The sequence below is a fragment of the Mobula birostris genome, chromosome 11 (genome assembly GCF_030028105.1).
Source record: "Mobula birostris isolate sMobBir1 chromosome 11, sMobBir1.hap1, whole genome shotgun sequence".
In the NCBI taxonomy this organism is placed as follows: Eukaryota; Metazoa; Chordata; class Chondrichthyes; order Myliobatiformes; family Myliobatidae; genus Mobula; species Mobula birostris.
Window position 1 is genome coordinate 112,476,922 of NC_092380.1, and position 21,217 is coordinate 112,498,138.

Here is a 21,217-nt window from a genome sequence, read left to right on the forward strand (position 1 = left end):
CCTGTCACGCCCACTAATGAGCACGCGAGCTCATTACGTATGTGTCACCCGTGTCAGCGCGGGAAGGAGATCAACTCCTCGAGCTGGCAAATGACAGCGGGCTGAAAAGTATGTTTGACAAAACATCTCTGCCGGCATTCCGGATCAAAGTCAAGGCTAAATATCCTGAGATAGATACGGAAGCACTGAAAACGTTGCTTCCATTTCCAATATATCTCTAATGAATGCAACGAAAACTAACTTGCGGAATAGACTGGACATAAGGAACCCATTCGAGTATCGCTGTCTCCCATCAACCCTCGATAGGACCGTCTTGTTGCAGGAACACAAGTATTCAGGCAAGGGCTCCCACTGATTCAGCGATATTGGTGCGTTGCAATGATTTTATATGTTCATACGAGGAAAATATGCGCTGTGTGTTTAATATCCAAATGTTATAATGCTATTGACTTATAAGTGACTTATATAACCATATAACAATTACAGCATGGATACAGGACATCTCCGCCCTTCTAGTCCGTGACGAACGCTACTCTCACCTCGTCCCACCGACCTGCACTCAGCCCATAACCCTCCATTCCTTTCCTGTCCATATAGCTGTCTAGTTTAACTTTAAGTGATAATATCGAACCTGCTTCTACCACTTCTACTGGAAGTTCGTTCAACAATTACTTCAAGCTCCCCTGATAACTGATTCAGCGATATTGGTGTGTTGCAATGATTTTATATATTCATGTGAGGAAAATATGCGCTGTGTGTTTAATATTAAATTCATTAGATAAACCCTTTTAGAAACGAAATTGAGTGTATTAGCCACTTATCACCTATATTCCGGTTGTGATTAACACCCCCTCCGAACAGAATCGCCAAGAACAGTTTGCAGAAAAGAAATCGGCACGTGCACGCATGCACACTGGTGCCCGCGCAAGGCTTCATGGTCATTGTAGTCTTTTCGGGGTAAACACAACGTATTTGACTGCTACTCTTGTCCGTTGGCAACCATCTCCCCCCCCCCCCCCCCCCCCAACCAGTTGGCCGGTCCGCAAAAATATTGTCAATATGAAACCGGTCCGCAGTGCAAAAATGGTTGGGGACCCCTGCTCTATGTCAATTCAATTAAACTAAAAATTTGGTACAACATGGACCGAAGGGTCTGCACTTTACTGTCATGCTATGTTCTACTGAGATAAGAATTATCTTTAAAATGGATGAAATTTCAGTGTTAAGCTGGTTTTATTGCAAGTGTATTTTAGGAATGTTTTAGAGGTGATTAAATCTCCTCCGGTCCAATAGTTTGCCAAACAGCTTCTATTTCTTCCCTTCGTTTTTGCTGTATTTAGAGATACAGCGTGAAACAGGCCCTTCTGGCCCAGAGTCACCCTGCCCAGCAACCTACTGATTTAACCCTAGCCTAATCACAGGAAATATTACATTGACCGATTAACCTACTAACAGAATAACTGTGGGAGCACCTGGAGGAAAGGCATGAGGACCATAGAGGCAGTCGATTGAACGTCACTTCTCTCCCTGTACTTTCTCCTGGCAATTCCGTGTAATGAATGGAGATGATGGCGTTGATGTGACCTTGGTATGCTAACTTGTTCAGAGCTGATTGCTACACACCCTTGAGAATTATCTTGATTGCCTGATTAACCTAATTCTTAAGAAATTACATCAATTGAACATTTTTAGAGGTTTGTTCTTAATCTGCTGGAGCAGTTTCCTTTTTTCACATTTGCAAATTCCCCATTTTATTTTAATCCATACTTCAAATCCTTGAAGGAAGTGTTGCTTTTTTTTTACTATTAGCAAACTCATCATAGTGTAGATAGGAAGTATAATGTCTTGTAATCCTTGCACTCCAGAAAAGAACAGGTCATTTATTTACATAGAATCAGTACAAGGCTTTCAGCTCACGATGCTATGCTGACCCTTCAATATACTCTTAAGGTCAATCTAACCCTTCCTTCCCACGTAGCCCTCCATTTTTCTATCATCCATGTGCCTATCTAAGAGTCTATTAAATGTCTTTAATTTGGCTGGCTCTGCCACCATCTCTGGCAGTGTGTTCCTCGCACACCCACCACTCTCTGTGTAAGAAAATGCAGTTCTAAAGATAAAGAGAGACTTGCTTTATTTGTCACATGTACATTGCAACATACGGTGAAATGCATCACTTGTGTCAAATCAAATCAGTGAGAATTGTGTTGGGAGCAGACTGCGAGTGTCGCCATTCTTCTGGCACCAATATAGCATGCAGACAGTTTACTAACCCTAACCTCGCATCTTTGGAATGTGGGAGGACCCCCATTGATTTGACTTTATTTCTTACATCCCTCACATACATGAGTAAAAATCTTTACGTTACATCTCAGTCTAAATGTGCAATCATAGTAATTTATAATCTATAATAAATAGAACAGTCAATGTAACATAGAAATACGCTCAAATCAGCGTGGGTTAATCAGTCTGATGGCCTGGTGGAAGAAGCTGTCCCGGAGCCTGTTGGTTCTGTCTTATATGCTGCAGTACCATTTCCCGGATGGTAGCAGTTGGAATAGATTGTGGTTGGGGTGACTCGGGTCCCCAATGATCCTTTGGGCCCTTTTCTCACACCTGTCTTTGTAAATGTCCTGAATAGTGGGAAGTTCACAACTACAGATGCGCTGGACTGTCCGCACCACTTTCTGCAGAATCCTGCGATTAAGAGAGGTACAGTTCCCGTACCAGGCAGTGATGCAGCCAATCAGGATGCTCTCAATTGTGCCCCTGTAGAAAGTTCTTAGGATGTGATCATGGGGAGAATGTACAAAGTCCTTACAGGCAGCAGCAGGAATTGAACCCTTTTAAACTACTCTTAAGATCAATCTAACCCTTCCTTCCCAAGTAGTCCTCCATTTTTCTATCATCCATGTGCCTATCTAAGAGTCACAAGATACATTTTCATTTACATTGGATTCCGGTTAATTGGGGCACATTTTGGCCCAATTAAGCAGTTGTCTCATTGAGCTGGTTTCATGGAAGTAGTTAAAAGGTATAAAAAAGACAAACTACCGTTTAACTAAGTAACAAATTATGCAATTAAATGAAATAAAGGACAAATTAGAACACTTCCAATACCTCTGCAGTAATATAAAACTGTATTAGTTCCTAACAGTTATTGATGGGGGAATTTAAAAAGCCATCCCACTACACAAGGAAATTGGAGCTGACAAATAGACCACTGGGCCTCCCTAAACCTGCCCTGCAATTCACTATCACTGTGACTGTTTGATACTGGTTCCAATTCCTCAACCTTCTACAATTCCCCATTCTCAATTCTTTGATCTTTATTTATGTATCTTCACTTTAAATAATGATCCTGGCAACAGAATTTCTGAGAATTTCTCTCTCTGAAAGGACTTGGCAGCATCCTGTATATCTGTAGTAAATCCTTTCCTTAAACTCCAAACTCTTTGTAATAAATGCTCGTATTCAGTTTGCCTTTGAAGCTACTTGGTGGACCTGCCTGCTCACTTTAGGTAATTTGTGCATGAGAATACCCAAAATCCTCTGAACCTCATTCGCTTGCAGAATGGTAGCATAGTGGTTAGCACAGCACTTTACAGTGAAGGTGTCTCAGGTTCAATTCCTGCCGCTGCCTGTAAATTGTATGTTCTGTCTCTGACGTCTGGGTGCTCCGGGTTTCCTCCCACTGTTCAAAGATGGTACTGGTTAATAGGTTAATTGGTCATTGTAAATTGTCCTGTGATTAGGCTAGGATTAAATTGCTGGGAGATGTGGCTCAAAGGGCCAGAAGGACCACTTCTGCACTGTATCTCAATAAAATAAAAAACACAGTTAAGGAGATGTGTAAATTCTTCTTGAGCCTGAAGGTTGCCACAAACAAAATTAGAAGTAAATTTATAATCAATGTTCATAGTATATGTCAGTGGTCCCCAACCTCCAGGCCGTGAAAAATGCAGGGATGCAGCGGTAGCCAGAGCGTACCCAGCACATCTTTAAGAAAAACAACGAGATTAGATTAGATTATGAGGACACGCAGTCCTCTTTTATTTTCATTTAGTAATGCACGCATTAAGAAATGATATAGTGTTCCTCCAGTGTGATATCACAGAAACACAAGACAGACCAAGACTGAAAAACTGACAAAAACCGCATAATTATAATATATAGTTACAATAGTGCAAGCAATACCGTAATTTGATTTTAAAAAAACAGATAAAAGACGGACGGTAAAAAAAGTCTCAAGGTCTCTCAAAAGTCCCAACATCTCACGCAGACGGTAGAAGGAAGAAAACTCTCCCTGCCATGAGCTTCCAGCGCCGCAAACTTGCCGATGCAGCATCCTGCAAGCACCCGACCACAGTCCGACTCTCAGTCTGTCTAAAAACTTCGAGCCTCCAACGAGCCCTCCGACACTGAGCACCGAGCACCATCTCTGCCGAACGCTTCGACCCCAGCCCCGGCCACCAGCAACAGGCACAGCTGAGGATTTGGAGCCTTCCCTCTGGAGATTCTCGATTGCACAGTAGCAGTGGCAGCGAACCAGGCATTACAGAAGTTTCTCCAGATGTTCCTCCGTGCTTCTCACATCCGCCTCCATCAAATCAGGATTGTGCACAGCCCCTATTTAACAAATACGATATCATTTCACCGGAGAGGCTGCACGCGCTGTGTCGCACCACCATCTTCTCCTCCCCCTTTTCACTAAAACAATCTAATTAATTAGGTGCCACTCGGTACGTAAATGTCGGCCCAGATCAGAGGCGATTGCCAATTTCACTTGCTCTATGCGATGTTCACTCCTCTTTCCAGGGCACTGGAGCCTTTAGCTGTTCCATTGTTTGGTCATTTTAAACGCCAGCCCAGACAGGCTGAAAAGACAGGGCTGTCAGGATCGAGGTGACATGTTGAATTTACACAAACTTCTCATAAAGTGTCGGTGCTGCTGTGCTTTCTTTGTAATGACAGTTACGTGCTGGTCCCAGGACAGATCCTCTGACACTTTTCAGAGAGAGAAACATCTATCCTTAATGCCGAAGAATTTAAAGTTATTAGCCTTCTCCACCTCAGTTCCTCTAATGAAGACTGGCTTCTGGGTGGCACCTAATTAATTAGCTTGTTTATTTTGGCTTTTTTCTTAAAGATGTGCTGGGTGCGCTCTGGCTACCGCTGCACCCCTGCATGCTTCGTGGTCCACTGGTTGGGGACCACTGGTATATGTCACCATATACAATCCTGAGATTCATTTTCTTGCAGCCATTCATAGTAACAAAGCAGTACAATAGAATCATTGAAAAGCTACACACAGACTGACAAGCAACCTAGGTACAAAAGAAGACAAACTGTGAAAATACAAAAAAAAACTAATACTAAGAATGTGAGTTGTAGAGTCCTTGAAAATGAGTCTATAGGTAATGAACACAACCAACAGGAATTCTGCAGATGCTGGAAATTCAAACAACACACATCAAAGTTGCTGGTGAACGCAGCAGGCCAGGCAGCATCTGTAGGAAGAGGTGCAGTCGACGTTTCAGGCCGAGACCCTTCATCAGGACTAACTGAAGGAAGAGTGAGTAAGGGATTTGAAAGTTGGAGGGGGAGGGGGAGATCCAAAATGATAGGAGAAGACAGGAGGAGGAGGGATAGAACCAAGAGCTGGACAGGTGATAGGCAAAAGGGGATGCGAGAGGATCATGGGACAGGAGGTCTGGGAAGAAAGACGGGGGGGGGGAACCCAGAGGATGGGCAAGAGGTATATTCAGAGGGACAGAGGGAGAAAAAGGAGAGTGAGAGAAAGAATGTGTGTATAAAAATAAGTAACAGATGGGGTACGAGGGGTAGGTGGAGCACTAGCGGAAGTTAGAGAAGTCGATGTTCATGCCATCAGGTTGGAGGCTACCCAGACGGAATATAAGGTGTTGTTCCTCCAACCTGAATGTGGCTTCATCTCCTTTTTCTCCCTCTGTCCCTCTGAATATACCTCTTGCCCATCCTGGGTCCCCCCCACCCTCCTTGTCTTTCTTCCTGGACCTCCTGTCCCATGATCCTCTCGTATCCACTTTTGCCTATCACCTGTCCAGCTCTTGGCTCTATCCCTCCCCCTCCTGTCTTCTCCTATCATTTTGGATCTCCCCCTCCCCCTCCAACTTTCAAATCCCTTACTCACTCTTCCTTCAGTTAGTCCTGACGAAGGGTCTGGGCCTGAAACGTCGACTGCACCTCTTCCTAGAGATGCTGTCTGGCCTGCTGTGTTCACCAGCAACTTTGATGTGTGTTGTTATAGGTAATGAAATTGGTTCAGTGTTGACAGACAAGGAGACAGTACAAGGATAGTAATTGGTCTGTCATGTTCTCTCAATGTTAAGAAAATGTGAACAATAAGATTGATAACAATTTACTTGAAGGAATAAGCATATTGATATGATTTTAAAGAAGGCACCCCTCCAGCTATATTTCATTAGGAGTTTGAAGAGAATTGATAACCAAAAACCCCTGCAAATTTTTACAGTTGTACTGTGGAGAGCATTCTGACTTGTTGCATCACTGCCTGGTATGGCGCGGCCAATGCACAGGATTGGAAAGAGCTGTAGAGGGTTGTAAATTCAACCAGGTCCATCATGGGTACTATCCTCCCCACCATCTAGAACATCTTCAAAAGGCGATGCCACAAGTAGGTGACAGAACTTATTGCCTGTACTTGTGGGACTGAATTGTAGGGAGAGGTTGGATAGGCTGGTAGTGTCTAAATCATGAGGTTCGTATGTAGGTTGAAGGTCCAGGAATGAAGAACAAGAAGCTATAGTTCAAGTTCAATGCCAAGTTTATTGTCATCTGACTACATATATACAACCAAAAGAAGTAACATTCCTTTCAACCATACACAAGATATATCACACACAACACATAAAAGAAAATTATACTACAAAGATGTGCTTAGTGGTGGGATCCCGTTGGAGGTGGCGGAAGTTTACAGAGAATTATATGTTGGACCCGGAGGCTGGTGGGGTGATAGGTGAGGACAAGGGGAACCCTATTCCTAGTTGGGTGGAGGGAGGATGGAGTGAGAACAGATGTGCGTGAAATGGGGGAGATGTGTGTTGCTTGAAATTCCAGCATCTGCAGATTTCCTCGTGTTTGCGTATTCATCAATGTTGATGTGATAATTGTAGATAGCCACCTCCCTGAATATGCTCAAGTCCATGATTTTGAAGCAGTGCTGCAGCACTGGTATGTCACCTTCTGACCAGATCCTGATCTTTCTGAACTGGTTTGATTTGTTTAACTAGTGGTTGGTATGCAGCGGTTAGCAAAATGGATGTGTGGTCTGAGTATCCAAGGTGAGAGTTGGGGGGGGGGTGGTAGAGTAGCCTTGTAAACTCCAGGAAAGTTGGTATAAGCCAGGTCTAATATATTCTTGCATCTAGTTGCAAAAGGTTTAGGGTGAGAAGGAAAAGATTTAATGGAAACTTTGGGGGGGGGGGGAGCAACTTTTTTACACAGTGGTATTTATGTGGAATGGTCTACCAGAGGAAGTGGGCGATGCAGATTCAATAACGAGTTAGCTACGTGAATTGGAATGTTTAGAAGGTTACGAGGAAAATGCTGGCAAGCAGAACTAGCTGAGATGAGGCATTTTGGTCAGCATTGGAGCATTTGGGCTGAAAAGCCTGTTTTCATGCTGTAAAACTCTGACTCCACAGACAGAGAATTAAGACAATAAAGGCTAAACTGGAAGCTGCTGTCTCGAGCATTGATAAATTGGAACAGTTGGAGAAAGAAAGTTATGTTTTCTGTGCTGGAGAAATGACATTATCTCTACCTGTACACAGTGAAACTGAGCTTCCAAAGTTCATGGATTTGACTTTGCCTCTGTTTTGGGACTTGCTACCATCATGGAAGACTTTGTAATGTTGTTCATCTTTTTGTTTGAGTGATTACATTGTTCAAGCCTGGAAATATTTGCAATAATGAAGTGAACCCTTTTTTTTTGCAGGTTATGGGTGTCTGGTGTGCGGACTGAAGGATTTGGCTGAGTGGAGATCTTTAGTGTGGGATGGCTACACGGCCATACCCTTATGATAGTAATTCTAGTGATCCAGAAAATTGGGATCGTCGATCTCACAACAGACCTCGTAGACTCTATAAGCACTCCAGGTTAGTGAATGATTACAAATACTATGTGGAATTTGACATGTTCCGTTTGAATTTGCACCTTTGTTTTAGCCTTGATGCATTGATATTTGGAGATATTGTGCTGTGGTGTGCATGCATTTCAACGCCAGAAACCCACAGGACTGTGCGGCCCATTGTGCGAATACTGTGTGACTTGCTATTTAGATTAGATTAGATTAGATTAAACTTTATTGTCATTGTGCCGAGTACAGATACAAAAAGCCAATGAAATGCATTTAGCATCTGACCAGAAATGCAAAGAATAGTGTTATTTACAAAATAACTGCAAATAAAAAAAGTGCTACAGCACACAAATATAAAAGTACTGAGACAGTACAACACAACCAACACAAGAGATTTTGCAGATGCTGTAAATCCAGAGCAGCACGCAAAATGCTGGAAGAACTCAGCAGGTCAGGCCGCATCCATGGAAATTAATAAATAGTCGACATTTCGGGCTGAGACCCTTCAGCTCTTTATTCCTCTCCATCAATGCTGCCTGACCTGTTGAGTATTTATACACCAGTGCTGTTTGCAGTTGAATTTTTGTGTGACTTAATAATTTCACACTGGTGAAGTGTTCAGCAAAGCTTAAACAATAGCCTGTTTCTATTCTTTCATTATGAGAACATGGCTACTTCGTTATGACCTTGCACCATATTGTCTGCCTGCACTGCCCTTTCTCTGTAGAAATTATTCTGCATTCTGTTATTGTTAGATCTTCTACTACCTAAATGCACTGTTGTAATAAGTTGATCTGTATGAACGGCATGCAGTGGACAAGTTTTCCACTGTAGCTCAGTATGGTTGGCAATAATAAACCAGTTTACCAATTGTTATGTACCCCTGGAGTTTCTTTTTGCTGTGGACTGCCACTTTAAGGCACAAGAAAGAACTGAGACTAACTTTTGGATTTCTGCTGAGAGAGAGAGAGAGGCAGAGTCTGCCTTTCAGCTTGTGTTTACACTTTTACAAGGACACTGACTACTGCTGTCAGCTTTTGGGTTGCCATGGAAAGAGAGAGGTGGAGTTATCTGATGAACAACTAACTCATAGTTGTTAGTTGTTTCTCTGCAGCATATTTACACTTTGCAAGGACACTGTCAGCTTCTGTGTTCTTACAGAGAGAGAAGGGAGGAGCTACTTGATGGACGGCTGGTGTTCAGCATGGTGAGGTAAATAGAAGGTCAACTGATAGACAGACAGACACATGATTTTGGACACTGGATGAGCTTTGCTGTGCCCACAGAAAGGGTGGGTTTTTGGACGATCAGTAAGGCGGATCGATCGGTGGCTATCACAGTGTGGAAAAGGTGTGACCGGTGGGAAGTTATGTGTGTGTCCAACCCTCACCTGGGTTGATAACTCACCCACAGAAGACGGTCTCCTCTTTTGTGGTCACATTCGGTGACTTTAAAGGAAGAGAAGAGGGGAGAGGAAGGTTTGAAACAGAAGAAGCCTAGTGACAAAGAGGTCACTGTTTGGACTCTCCCTCTTTCTAAGTAGCCTGTGAGGGTGAGTTTGAGTTCCATTCGAATACGAGGGTGTGACTGTCATGTAGTTAATCCACAAGAGTGGGTTCTCTGTTGAGGGGAGTACCTTTGTGAATCCCACTTGTGTGTTACCCTTGTTTGGGTGTGGTAGTTCATGGAAGAAAGGCACCCCTATGGCAAATCACTGTTGGAGTTATTTCGTATGTTGTGGAACTGAATAAGTGGCTATCACGTTGTGTGTTTGGGGTTGGTTCCCTTGAAGATGGTCCCCTTAGTGACAAGCTACTGTTGGTGATAATCCATATGTGGATTCTGTTTGAGTATCCTGTGGCCAGCACTTTGGGATGACCCGTAGCTGAATTTGGGTGTGGTACCACTTGTGTTGAAAGGATATTCGTTGAAGATCACTGTCGATGATATTTCCTGTGTGGAATGGAACAACTTCGGAGATAAAACCTACTACTATTGTTAATTTGTATTGTTGTCGTGGAATCTGTGGCATATTGACATAATTGCTTTCTCTCGACGTTTACCCTGGATTACAAATATCTCTCTCTCATCACTTATTCCGTGGATGAACTGAACTTCCATACTTTACCATCTCAAGACTCTAAGCCTTGTTTCTCCCAAGCTCAATAGTTTGGGAGTTATATTTGCACACATATATACATGTAACACTGCTAACTTGTTTGATTTATCGGGTTATATATTACTGTTTGGCGTAGTTACTAATAAATACCATTAGTTAATAGCAGTACCAGACTCCAAAGTGTTTTCTATTTCTGCTGGTTTTTTAACCCGTCACAGGATACGTGACACAATGCAACGCACAAAATTCTAGAGGAACTGTTACAGCTACATGAGACCTTGGTCAGACCCCACTTGGAGTACTGTAATCCGTTTTGACGCTGTAGAGAGAGTGCAAAGGAGATTTTCAAGGATGTTGCCTGGATTGGAGAGCATGCTTATGAAAATAGGTTGCGTGATCTTGGCCTTTTCTCCTTGGAGTGACAGAGGATGAGAGGTGACCTGATAGAGGTTTAAGGATGATGAGAGGCATTGATTGTGTGGGTAGCCAGAGGCTTTTTCCCAGGGCTGAAATGGCTAACACGAGGATGTATAGTCTTAAGGTGCTTGGAAGTAGGTACAGAGTAAGGGTAAGTTTTTCATACAGAGAGTGGTGGGTGTGTGTAGTGCATTGTTGGTGACGGTGGTGGAGGCGGATACAATAGGATCTTCTAAGAGACTGTTAGATAGGTACATGGAGTTTAGAAAAATAGAGGACTATGCGGTAAGGAAATTCTAATTTCTAGAGTAAGTTTTCATGATCGGCACAACATTATGGACAAAAGGGCCTATAATGTGCTGTAGATTTCTATGTTCTAAGTTCTGTTCCCCTCCATAGATGCTGCCTGACCTTGAGTTCCTCCTGCATTTTGTATGTGTTGCTCTGGATTTCCAGAATCTGCAGAGTCTCTTGTGCTTACCAATCTGATATTGTTTGTTCCTGGAGAGAGCTAAACTTGTTCCAAATTTTATCTTCATAAACTACTAAACAATTTTCCTTATCTCCTGAGAGTGTGATGTAGGTGCAAGCTTCTATCCAAACTATTTTTCTCAAGTCTGTTAATGCGTCAGTGTGACCTGGTTGCAAGCAACCACAGCTTTGAAGCTTTTCACCGTAATTTTCTAGATCATAATGACAAATCCAGTCATGGTCAAGACATGGTGATGAAACATCAACTCCTGCCTGAGGAGAGACTTGGATCTGCTCCAATTTTGGCTACCTTCACAACAGTTTCACAGTAGATGACATTTCATTGGCTCTTCACTCTGCCCTGGATCATCTATACAGTGAAGATGCACACATCAGGATGCTCTTCATTACACACCTGAAGACACAGGAGCAGAATTTGGCCATTCATCCCATCGAATCTGCTCCACCATTCCATCATGATTGATCCCAGATTTCATTCAACCCCATATACCTGCCTTCTCGCCATATCCTTTGATGCCTCGACCGATTAAGAAACGATCAACTTCCGCCTTAAATATACACATGGACATGGCCTCCACAGTCTGTAGCAAAGCATTCCACAGATTTACCACTGTCTGGCTAAAAAAATTCCTCCTCACCTCTGTTCTAAAGGGTCAGCCCTCAATTTGACTACAGTGTGGAAATAGATAGATATACTTTATTAATCCCGAGGGAAATTTCGTTTCGTTACAGTCGCACCAACCAAGAATAGAGCGTAAATATAGCATACAGAAAACCCCAACAAACAACAAAATGCAAAACTATGCCAGATGGAAAATAAGTCCAGGACCTGTCTATTGGCTCAGGGTGTCTGGCCCTCCACGGGAGGAGCTGCACGTTTGATAGCCACAGGCAGTAACGACCTCCTGTGCCGCCAAGTGTTGTATCACGGTGGAATGTGGCCGAAGTCCAACAGTAAAAAGTTCAATATCCAGTCTGCAAACACGTTCCACGATCGTAATGTATCGTAACCCTGAAGTCTTTATGAATTGGTAACTTTTGTAAAATGTAATGTAATGAAATAGGGTCTGTGAAATCCTAAGATACTTTGCTGGTTTGGGTGAGGAAGCTTGCAAATGTGTTTGCATTGTTTGGGGCAAGCTATTTTCTTTGATGACAGTTAATTTGTTTTATGGCCAGAAGGGATGTTTGATAACAGGGGACAGGATGGAACTTCTAAAGATCAAATGTGTGAATGAGATAAAGATGAAGATAACAGAGGAATGTAATGTTTTGCGCAATAGAGCAATATAATCTTGTTCTTCGTGGGGGGGGGGAGGTATAAAAGTACTAAACAGAAGATCAGAGCTATATTTCCAGATGAAGCCTGGCTAGAGGTACATCTCCCCTTGCCAGTAAAATAATAAATATGCTATAATGTGATCCATTCTGAATTTGTGTAAACATGAGGAATTCTGCAGATGCTGGAAGTTCAAGCAACACACATCAAAATTGCTGGTGAACGCAGCAGGCCAGGCAGCAGCTCTAGGAAGAGGTACAGTTGATGTTTCGGGCCAACACCCTTCGTCAGGACTAACTGAAGGAAGAGCTCTTCCTTCAGTTAGTCCTGACGAAGGGTCTCGGCCCGAAACGTCGACTGTACCTCTTCCTAAAGATGAATTTGTGTAGTTTGTTTTTGTATAATAGAAGACCTAGCTGATCAGTACACGACAACAGCTCGGCATTCAGTCCCCTCAAAACTGATTAATGAGCTTCAAGACCTTGGCCTCAATACCTCCTTGTCCAATTGTATCCTCCACTTCCTCACTTATAGACCCCCAGTCAGTTGGGATTGGAAAGAACATCTCCTCCACAATCACCATCAGCACAGGTGCATCACAAGGCCGTGTGCTTAGCCTCCTGCTCTACTCGATTTAGGCTTTTGACTCAGGCTAAGCACAGCTCCAATGCCATACTTAAGTTTGCTGACAATACCACTGTCATAGGCTGAATCAAAGGTGATGAAGAATCAGCATATAGGAGGGAGATTGAAAATATGGCAAAGTGGTGTACAACAACCTCTCACTCAATGTCAACGAGACCAAGGAGCTGATTATTGATTACAAGAGGAGGAAGCTGGAGGTGGAGTGTGTCAGTAATTTTGAATTCCTAGGTGTTGTAATTTCATTGGATCTCTCCAGGGTTCAGCACATTAGTACCATTGTGAAGAAAACACAGCAGCGCCTCTACTTTCTTAGACGTTTGCAAAGATTAGGCATGTCATCTATAACTTTGACAAACTTGTAGTGGAGCGTATATTGACGGGATGCATCACAGCCTGATAATGGAAACACTAGTGTCCTTGAATGGAAAAGTAGTGGATGTGGCCTAGTCCATCACGATTAAAGCCCTCCTCACCATTCAGCACATCCACATGGAGCGCTTTTGCAGGAAAGCAGCATCCATCAAGGATCCCCAACATCCCATCCATGCTGTCTTCTCACTGTTGCCATTAAGAAAGGTACAGGAGCCTCAGGACTCACACCACCAGGTTCAGGGAGTTATTACCCCTCAACCATTAGGCACTTGAACCAGAAGGGATAACTTCACTCACCAACACTGAACTGAGACTATCTGGGAACAAAGAAATATATCTCAGTGTTGTATATAGTGACATATATTGTTAAAACCTTCTAATTATCGCCTGTTACCCGATGCAAGAACACACAGTACTACGGGAGATAAAGCAACTTCTTTATTAGTAGCTCGCTACTGGAAAGAGAGCGCACTTCTCAGACACACACGGGATCCGTACCAGTGGTCTCTCTCTCTCTCAAAGTACAGAGACACAAAGTTTTTATCTCATTTATGCCCAGCAACAGTGGTATTTTAAGACAAAGACCCTTTGGTTACCTTAAAAGGCAAAAGCCATCAAACTGAGATTATGCACAATGAGGTAGTTCCTCATTTTTTTTAGACAGTTTTACCATATCGTGCAGGGTGAAACAAGAATTGCAAGGTCATATTGAGCCTTTGTCTAACTTAAGAGTATTTATAGGACTAGCTTACAGACAAAGACAGAAAAGCGGAATCCAATTCACAAAACATAACTCCTGCAAAATTATCAGTCTGAAAGCAACACAGGCAGACCACCCAGACAGAAGTCTGAGCAACCTCTCCTTAGAAGGGTCTGAAAGCCATCCCCCAACCCCTTCAACCCTTCAACATGTCAATATGTATAGTGCTGTACAAAAGTCTTCAGCACCCTACATTTTTAAAATAAATTTTGTTTTAGATGTTTAGTTGTTGTCTTCTGCATTAGTATGTCAATAGAAAAGAGCATTCATTTTTCAAAAAAATTGAATGTTAGAGAATATTTTGTATTTCACAGAAAATAACGTATTAAGTAATAGACCCTTTTCAAATAAAAACTTAGTAACTTTGTAGGTATATTGCTCAGTGCATGATTAAACAAAAATAACAAATCGATGCTAATAATCAATGATGTAATAAGTTGAATGAACTAAACTGATTAATTAAAACAGAAACGGGTGTAGAAGGCATTGAACTGGGCGAAGGACAACCAAACTAAAGAGAGTGTGGCAGATGGGACAGTTTAACCTTCAAATCATCAATTCTTACACCATGACATGATTGAGCATAGCAACAAGATACAAGGTGGTCATTCTGCATCAGAAAGTCTCTCCCAAGCAGAAATTTTGCGGCAGACAGGAGTTTAAAGTTGTGTTGTCCAAACTCTTCAGAAGAAGTACAAGGAAGCAGGCAAGGTTGAAGACCAGAAACGTGTTGGTCAGCCACGGAAGCTGAATGCAGCAGACAAGAGATACATTAAACTGACTTCCTTCTAAATCAGAAGAAGTCCAGCACTGATATCAGCTCTGAACTCACAGAAACCACTGAAACCCAAGTACACCTCCGGACAGTGGAGAGAAATCTTGTCAGAAGTGACCTTCATGGAAAGTTTGCCAAAAAGTAAAAAGAAAGCTAAGAGACTCGCCTTTGCTCAAAAACACAAGGACTGGGGTGCTGAAGGGTGGCAGCAAATGCTCTGGACTGATGAGTCAAAATGTGAAGATTTTGGCTCAAACAAAAGGCAGTTTGTTCGTAGAAGAGCTGGAGAGTGATACATGGATGAGTGTCTGCTGCCAACAGTGAAGCACGGCGGACGTTCCCTGCACAGGTTTATGGCTACATTTTTGCAAATGGAGTTGGTGATCTGGTTGGAATTAGTGACATCCCCAATGCTGAAAAATACAAATGGATTCTCATCCATCACGCAATACCATCAGGGAGGTGTCGGATCGATCCCAACTTCATTCTGCAGCAGGACAGTGACCCCAAATACCTGGCCACGGTCATAAAGAAATATCTTCAGTTGAAAGAACAAAGAGTTCTGCAAAAGCTGATATGGCCTCTTCAGAGCCCTGAGCTCAACCATCGAGGCTGTCTGGGATTACCCGGAGAGAGGGAAGCAAGCCAGACAGCCAAAGTCTGCAGAAGAACTGTGGCAAGTTCTCCAAGATGCTTGGAACCTCCTACTAGACGATTTTCTTATGAAACTGCATGACAGTGTACCTAAGAGAATTGATGCAGTTTTAAAGGCAAAGGCTGGTTGCACCAAATATTAATTTGATTCAGTTTTTTACTGTTTACTGCTCTATATAGTAAATTTTTTGATACTTTGAAATTTTTCATTTCATTATTTTTGAAAGCATCTTTGTTTACAGAATTTTTTGCAATGACCCATGACTTTTTCACAGTACTGTACAGGTTTCCCCCGCCATCCGAAGGTAGAGCGTTCCTATGAAACGGTTCGTAAGCCGGAAGGTCGTAAAGCGAAGAAGCAATTACCATTCATTTATATGGGAAAAATTTGTGAGTGTTCGCAGACCCAAAAATAACCTACCAAATCATGCCAAATAATACATAAAACCTAAAATAACAGTAACATATAGTAAAAGCAGGAATGATATGATAAATACACAGCCTATATAAAGTAGAAATACTTTTCTACAGTCATTGCCTGCACTGTTCTCCGTAACAAAAATCTCACGGAATCGCTCTCGGCAAAAACACGGCGCAAGCACTCTGGGCAAAAACACACTCTCCAGTAACCGTTAAACTATGAAGCTGCCAAATCATACCAAATAACATATAAAAATACACAGCTGATATAAAATAGAAATAATGTTTGTACAGTGTAGTATCACTTACGGGAATCAGGAAGGCAGTGCCGAGCACACTGATAATGGTGTGTTAGGCTGAGTCGTCGAAGGTTGGGGGGGTGCATTGACTCCCCACCCTCCAGGCAGCGACCCGATACCGATCCGCAAAGAGTGCAGTGGTAGACGGGATGCACCCAGCACATCTTTAACAAAAAAGCCGAAATAAACAAGCTAATTAATCAGGTGCCGCCCGGCACGTAGATGTTGGTCCAGATCAGAGGCAACACAACCAGCAATCGCCCCAAACCGATGTACCCTTTCAAAATTAAAGTCGTACTTTTCTGCAATCATTGCAGCGAAAATCTCACGCAGTTGCTTCACGTTCAGTTCCTGGATGACTTCACTTTCGGTCCGTTCGCTACTGCATTCAGTTTCGATTGTTATCCTTCCCTCTTGCAATTGCATCAGCTCTTCATCTATCATGTTCTTGGTCACGGGATGCCAAAACCTCTTCAACATCATCCTCGTCAGCTTCCATAAGCCAAGCTCACTTCGTTCACCACAATCGAAATGCTTCATTATGTCTAGTGTTATGCTAAGTGTAACACCCTTATGAGCTCTTTTAGGCTTTTCTGATACACAGGCACGTGTTTAAGCAATGCCGGCTAGAATGCAGTTCCAGATGAGGAGCTTGGCTGCTCAGGGTGTGCGTTGCCTTTTTTCGTAACAGTGAAAACACCTTCTGTTAGCGAAAACAGGGAGCTAATGTAGGTCTTTGGTAACAGTGAGGTTTCGTAAAGCAAACGTTGGAAAAGCAGGGGATACCTGTACTTGGATAATTAATTTACTTTGACTTTGAAACCTCACTAATGCCTCTATTTCTTTAGGAGGCTGAAAAAAACTTAGTATGTCCCCTTTGATCCTCACAAATTTTTGTCAATGTACCATGGAAGGAACATGCCTGGATGCATCATGGCTTGGTATGACAACTGCTCTACTTGTGATCTGGCTCAGCATATCACTAAAACAACCTCCTCTCCATGAATTCTGCCTATGCTTCTCACTTGTCTCAGTAAAGCAGCCAGTTAATCAAAGGTTCCACTCACCCCAGGCATTATTTCTTCTCCCCTCCCATCAGCATGGCAACGTAGTGGCTAGCATAATGCTGGACACTGTCTGCAGGGAATTTGTATGTTCTCCCCATATCCACATGGGTTTCCTCTGAATGCCCTGGTGTCCTCCCACATTCCAGAGATGCATGGGTTAGGGTTATTGAGTTGAGGACATGTTATGTTGGCGCCAGAAGCATGGCAACATTTTCAGGCTGAATAAAGGTAATCTTTATGTCCCCCTCTGGATCTTACAAGATCCCTACTCATTTTTAATTCCAATGAGGATCTGCTTAATCTGTCATGACTCATTATGGATTCCTAATTATTGGTTTGGCTCTTTGCATTAATTACCCTGTGCTTCAGTGCTTCACACCAGAATACCCTGTGAAGTCAAAACCACTTGTAAAGATTTTGCTATCTGCTAAATTATTCATATCTTTTTAATTATTTATATCACTTTTCACCCTTCTCTTTTTCCAAATTGTTAGCTTGCTGTTGCTTTTCATGCAGCTGTTCACTGTTATGTCAAAGTACCATAACCAAGCTCAGTTGTTTTAAACTGGCTTTTTTTAAAATAAAAAATTAGAAGAACTCTGTATGAATACCACTGCAATTCCTTAATGAACTTCTATTACAACAGACAACTTTGAAATTCATCTCTAAGTAAATGCTTCATTACTATAATTATAAAAATAGCATCACGTGACCTATTTTGTAATAACTTTTATGGTGTTTAGCAAGCCATTTGTATGCCTTAGTTATAATCCTGTTAGCTTGGTATGTAGCCAGATAATTGATCGGATAAACATTGCACTTTCAACTTTAAACCTTTGGGTGTTATGGTAACTTTGTGGTTAGGGGTGGCGGAGTTCAATTCTGGCTTCCTCTGTAAGAAAGTTTCTACATTCTTCCCTTGCGTGCTTGGATTTCCCCAGATGCTCCGGTTTCCTCCCGCAGTCCAACGATGCATGTCCTGTAGGTTAATTAGTCATTGTCAATTGTCCTGTGATTAAGCTAGTGTTAAATCGGTGGGTTACTGGTGGTGTGGGCTGGAAGGGCTTGTTTCGTGCTGTATCCTTAAATAAATAAAATAAAACACTGGAGATAACTGCACAGGATTGGAAAAAGCTGCAGAAAGTTGTGAACTCAGCCAGCTCCGTGAAGGGCTCTAACCTTTCCAACATCGAGGACATCTTCAAAAGGCGATGCCTCAAAAAGCAGCATCCATCATTAAGGACCCCCATCACCTAGGACATGTCCTCTTCTCATTTCTACCGTCAAGGAGAAGCTGCAAGAGCTTGAAGGCGCACACTCAACCAGCTTCTTCTCCTCTGCCATCTGAATGAACAATGAACACTTGCTCGGTATTTTCCCCTCTTTTTTTGTGTCTCTCTCTCCCCCCCCCCCTTTTTGCACTGCTGAGTAATTTATTTTTTTATATGCACTACTTATTGTAGTTTATACTTTTTATTACTCTATATTGCACTGTACTGCTGCTGCAAAACAACAAATTTCACACATATGCCAGTGCTATTAAACCTGATTCTGATAATGACCAACACACCATAGCAAATTCTATTACATGTAAAAGTATGTGGCAAATAAATCTGATCCTTGATGAAATAGGAAACTAAAATACTCGGGTCAGGCAGCACCTATAGAGAGAGAAAACCAGAGCTAACTTTTCAAGTCAATGATCTGGAAAAGTATAAGGGCAATCATGTTTTAGATTGTAGCAAGGGGATGGAGTGGAGATGATAAGGGATTATCTTTCATAGGGTTGATGTACGCTTGGTGATGCCATTAATGTGGGGGTGAATTCTTGTTAATCATGGCTGAATTGTCTAGTCAAGTCAAATCAAGTCACGACCATAACTGCTGGTTCAGTACACAGTAAAAACACGACAACGTTTTTCAGGACCATGGTGCTACATGAACAATACAAAAACTACACTGAACTATGTAAAACAACACAAAACTACACTAGACTACAGACCTACCCAGGACTGCATAAAGTGCACAAAACAGTGCAGGCATTACAATAAATAATAAACAAGACGAAGACTTTTGGAACGAAGGTGAGCAAAGGCCGTATGTAGCGAGACAAAACAGTGCTGGAATTGTAGGCTGAAGATCACCAGGACTTCCGGAAAACATAGAAGAGAATGCTGGAAATACTGCAGATTGGGTAGCGTCCAGTGAAAGAGAAACTCGGACAACATCACACATTAAAGACTTGAATCAGAATTCATTAATTAATTTGTTCTAACCATATCTGGAAACTCTGATAACTGAAAAGCATGAGTTTGTTGATTATTGTTTTGAGGGCTGCATCCTGTTTAGTCAGATGATTTGATGTTCCTCCTGTTTACTACCAATGGACTTGGCTGGAACAACTGAGATGGCTGAAGGATCAGGAATTGGAATGAGGCAGAGAGTTAAAGTGACAGGTTACTGGAAACTGAGGTGCAACCTAATGAACTGAATGGAGTCATTCTGCAGAAAAGTCATCCAGTCATTGTTTGGGTTCACCGTTTGAAAGAAGACCAATGCATTGTGAGCACTGACTGCACAACTCCAAATTGAGAAAAGTGCATGTGAGTCACTGCGTCACCTTGAGATCTTTGAGGTCTTTGAACCATGGGAAAAGGTCAAAGTTCAGATGTTGCATCAGAAATTGCTGTGAGAAGGAAGGTAGTTGGTGAAGCTTGACCAAGATTAGATAGTGAATGCTGAGAGGGGAATGGAAGATGCTTGGAGCCTGAGGTCCCACACCATCAAGGTCAGGAGCAGTTATTACCCTACAACAATCAGACTCTGAAACCGACCTGGATAATTTAACTCACCATTACCTAACCTACAGGCTCATTTTCAAGGACTATTTACAACTCGTGTTAATTTTATTTGCACAATTTGCCACCTTTTGCACATTGGTAGTTTGCCAATCTTTATGTATAGTTTTCCATGAATTCTATTGGAGGCCATAAAACAGGAGGAGAATGAGGCCATTCGGCCCATTGAATCTGCTCTACCATTACATCATGGCTGAATTATTATCCTTCTCAGGCCCATTCTTCTGCTTTCTTCCTGTAGGTTCTTGATTAGTCAAGAAGTCAAAGGCTAAATATAGCCAGTGATACCTGCACAGCCGTCTGTGGCAATGAATTCCACTGATTCACCACGTTCTGGCTAAAGAAATTCCTCTTCATCTCTGTTCCAAGTAGATGTTCCTCAATTTTGGGGCTCTACTGTATGGTGCTGGACTCCCTTGAATCAGGAGGCATCCTCTCCACATCCAGTCTGTCTGCACCTTTCAATATCCAGTAGGTTTCAATGAGATCCCCCTTAATTATTCTAAATTCCAGCAAGTACAGGCCCAAAGCCATCAAAAGCTCCTCATATGTTAACCCTTTCATTCTTAGATCATTCTCACAAACCTCTTCTAGACCCTCTCCAATGCCAACATGTTTTCTTAGATAAGGGGCCCAAAACTGCTCACAATACTCCTAGTGCGGTCTGACCAATGTCTTATAGAGCGTCAGCATTATATCCTTGGCTCTTATATTCTAGTTCTGTCCTTACTGACGACTGAACCTGCAAGTTAACCCTTGGGGGATCCTGCACAAAGACTCCCAAGTCCCTTTGCACCTGTGATATTTGAATTTTCTCTCCACTTAGTAAATAGTCCACACCTCTACTCCTTCTACCAATGTACATGACCATACATTTCCTTAGACTGTATTCCACCTGCCACTTCTTTCCCCATTCTCC

At 42.4% G+C, this 21,217-nt stretch overlaps 1 protein-coding gene across 1 annotated transcript in view; it reads left to right on the forward strand.

The window, feature by feature from the left end:
• The window catches only part of btbd10a (BTB (POZ) domain containing 10a), a 151,329-nt gene that overhangs the window by 13,320 nt on the left and 116,792 nt on the right, over nt 1–21,217 (forward strand). The window contains exon 2 of the mRNA XM_072272863.1: nt 8,000–8,160. Coding sequence (XP_072128964.1) covers nt 8,060–8,160 — 101 coding nt within the window. The 5' untranslated portion in view covers nt 8,000–8,059. The remainder of the gene's footprint in view (nt 1–7,999; nt 8,161–21,217) is intronic.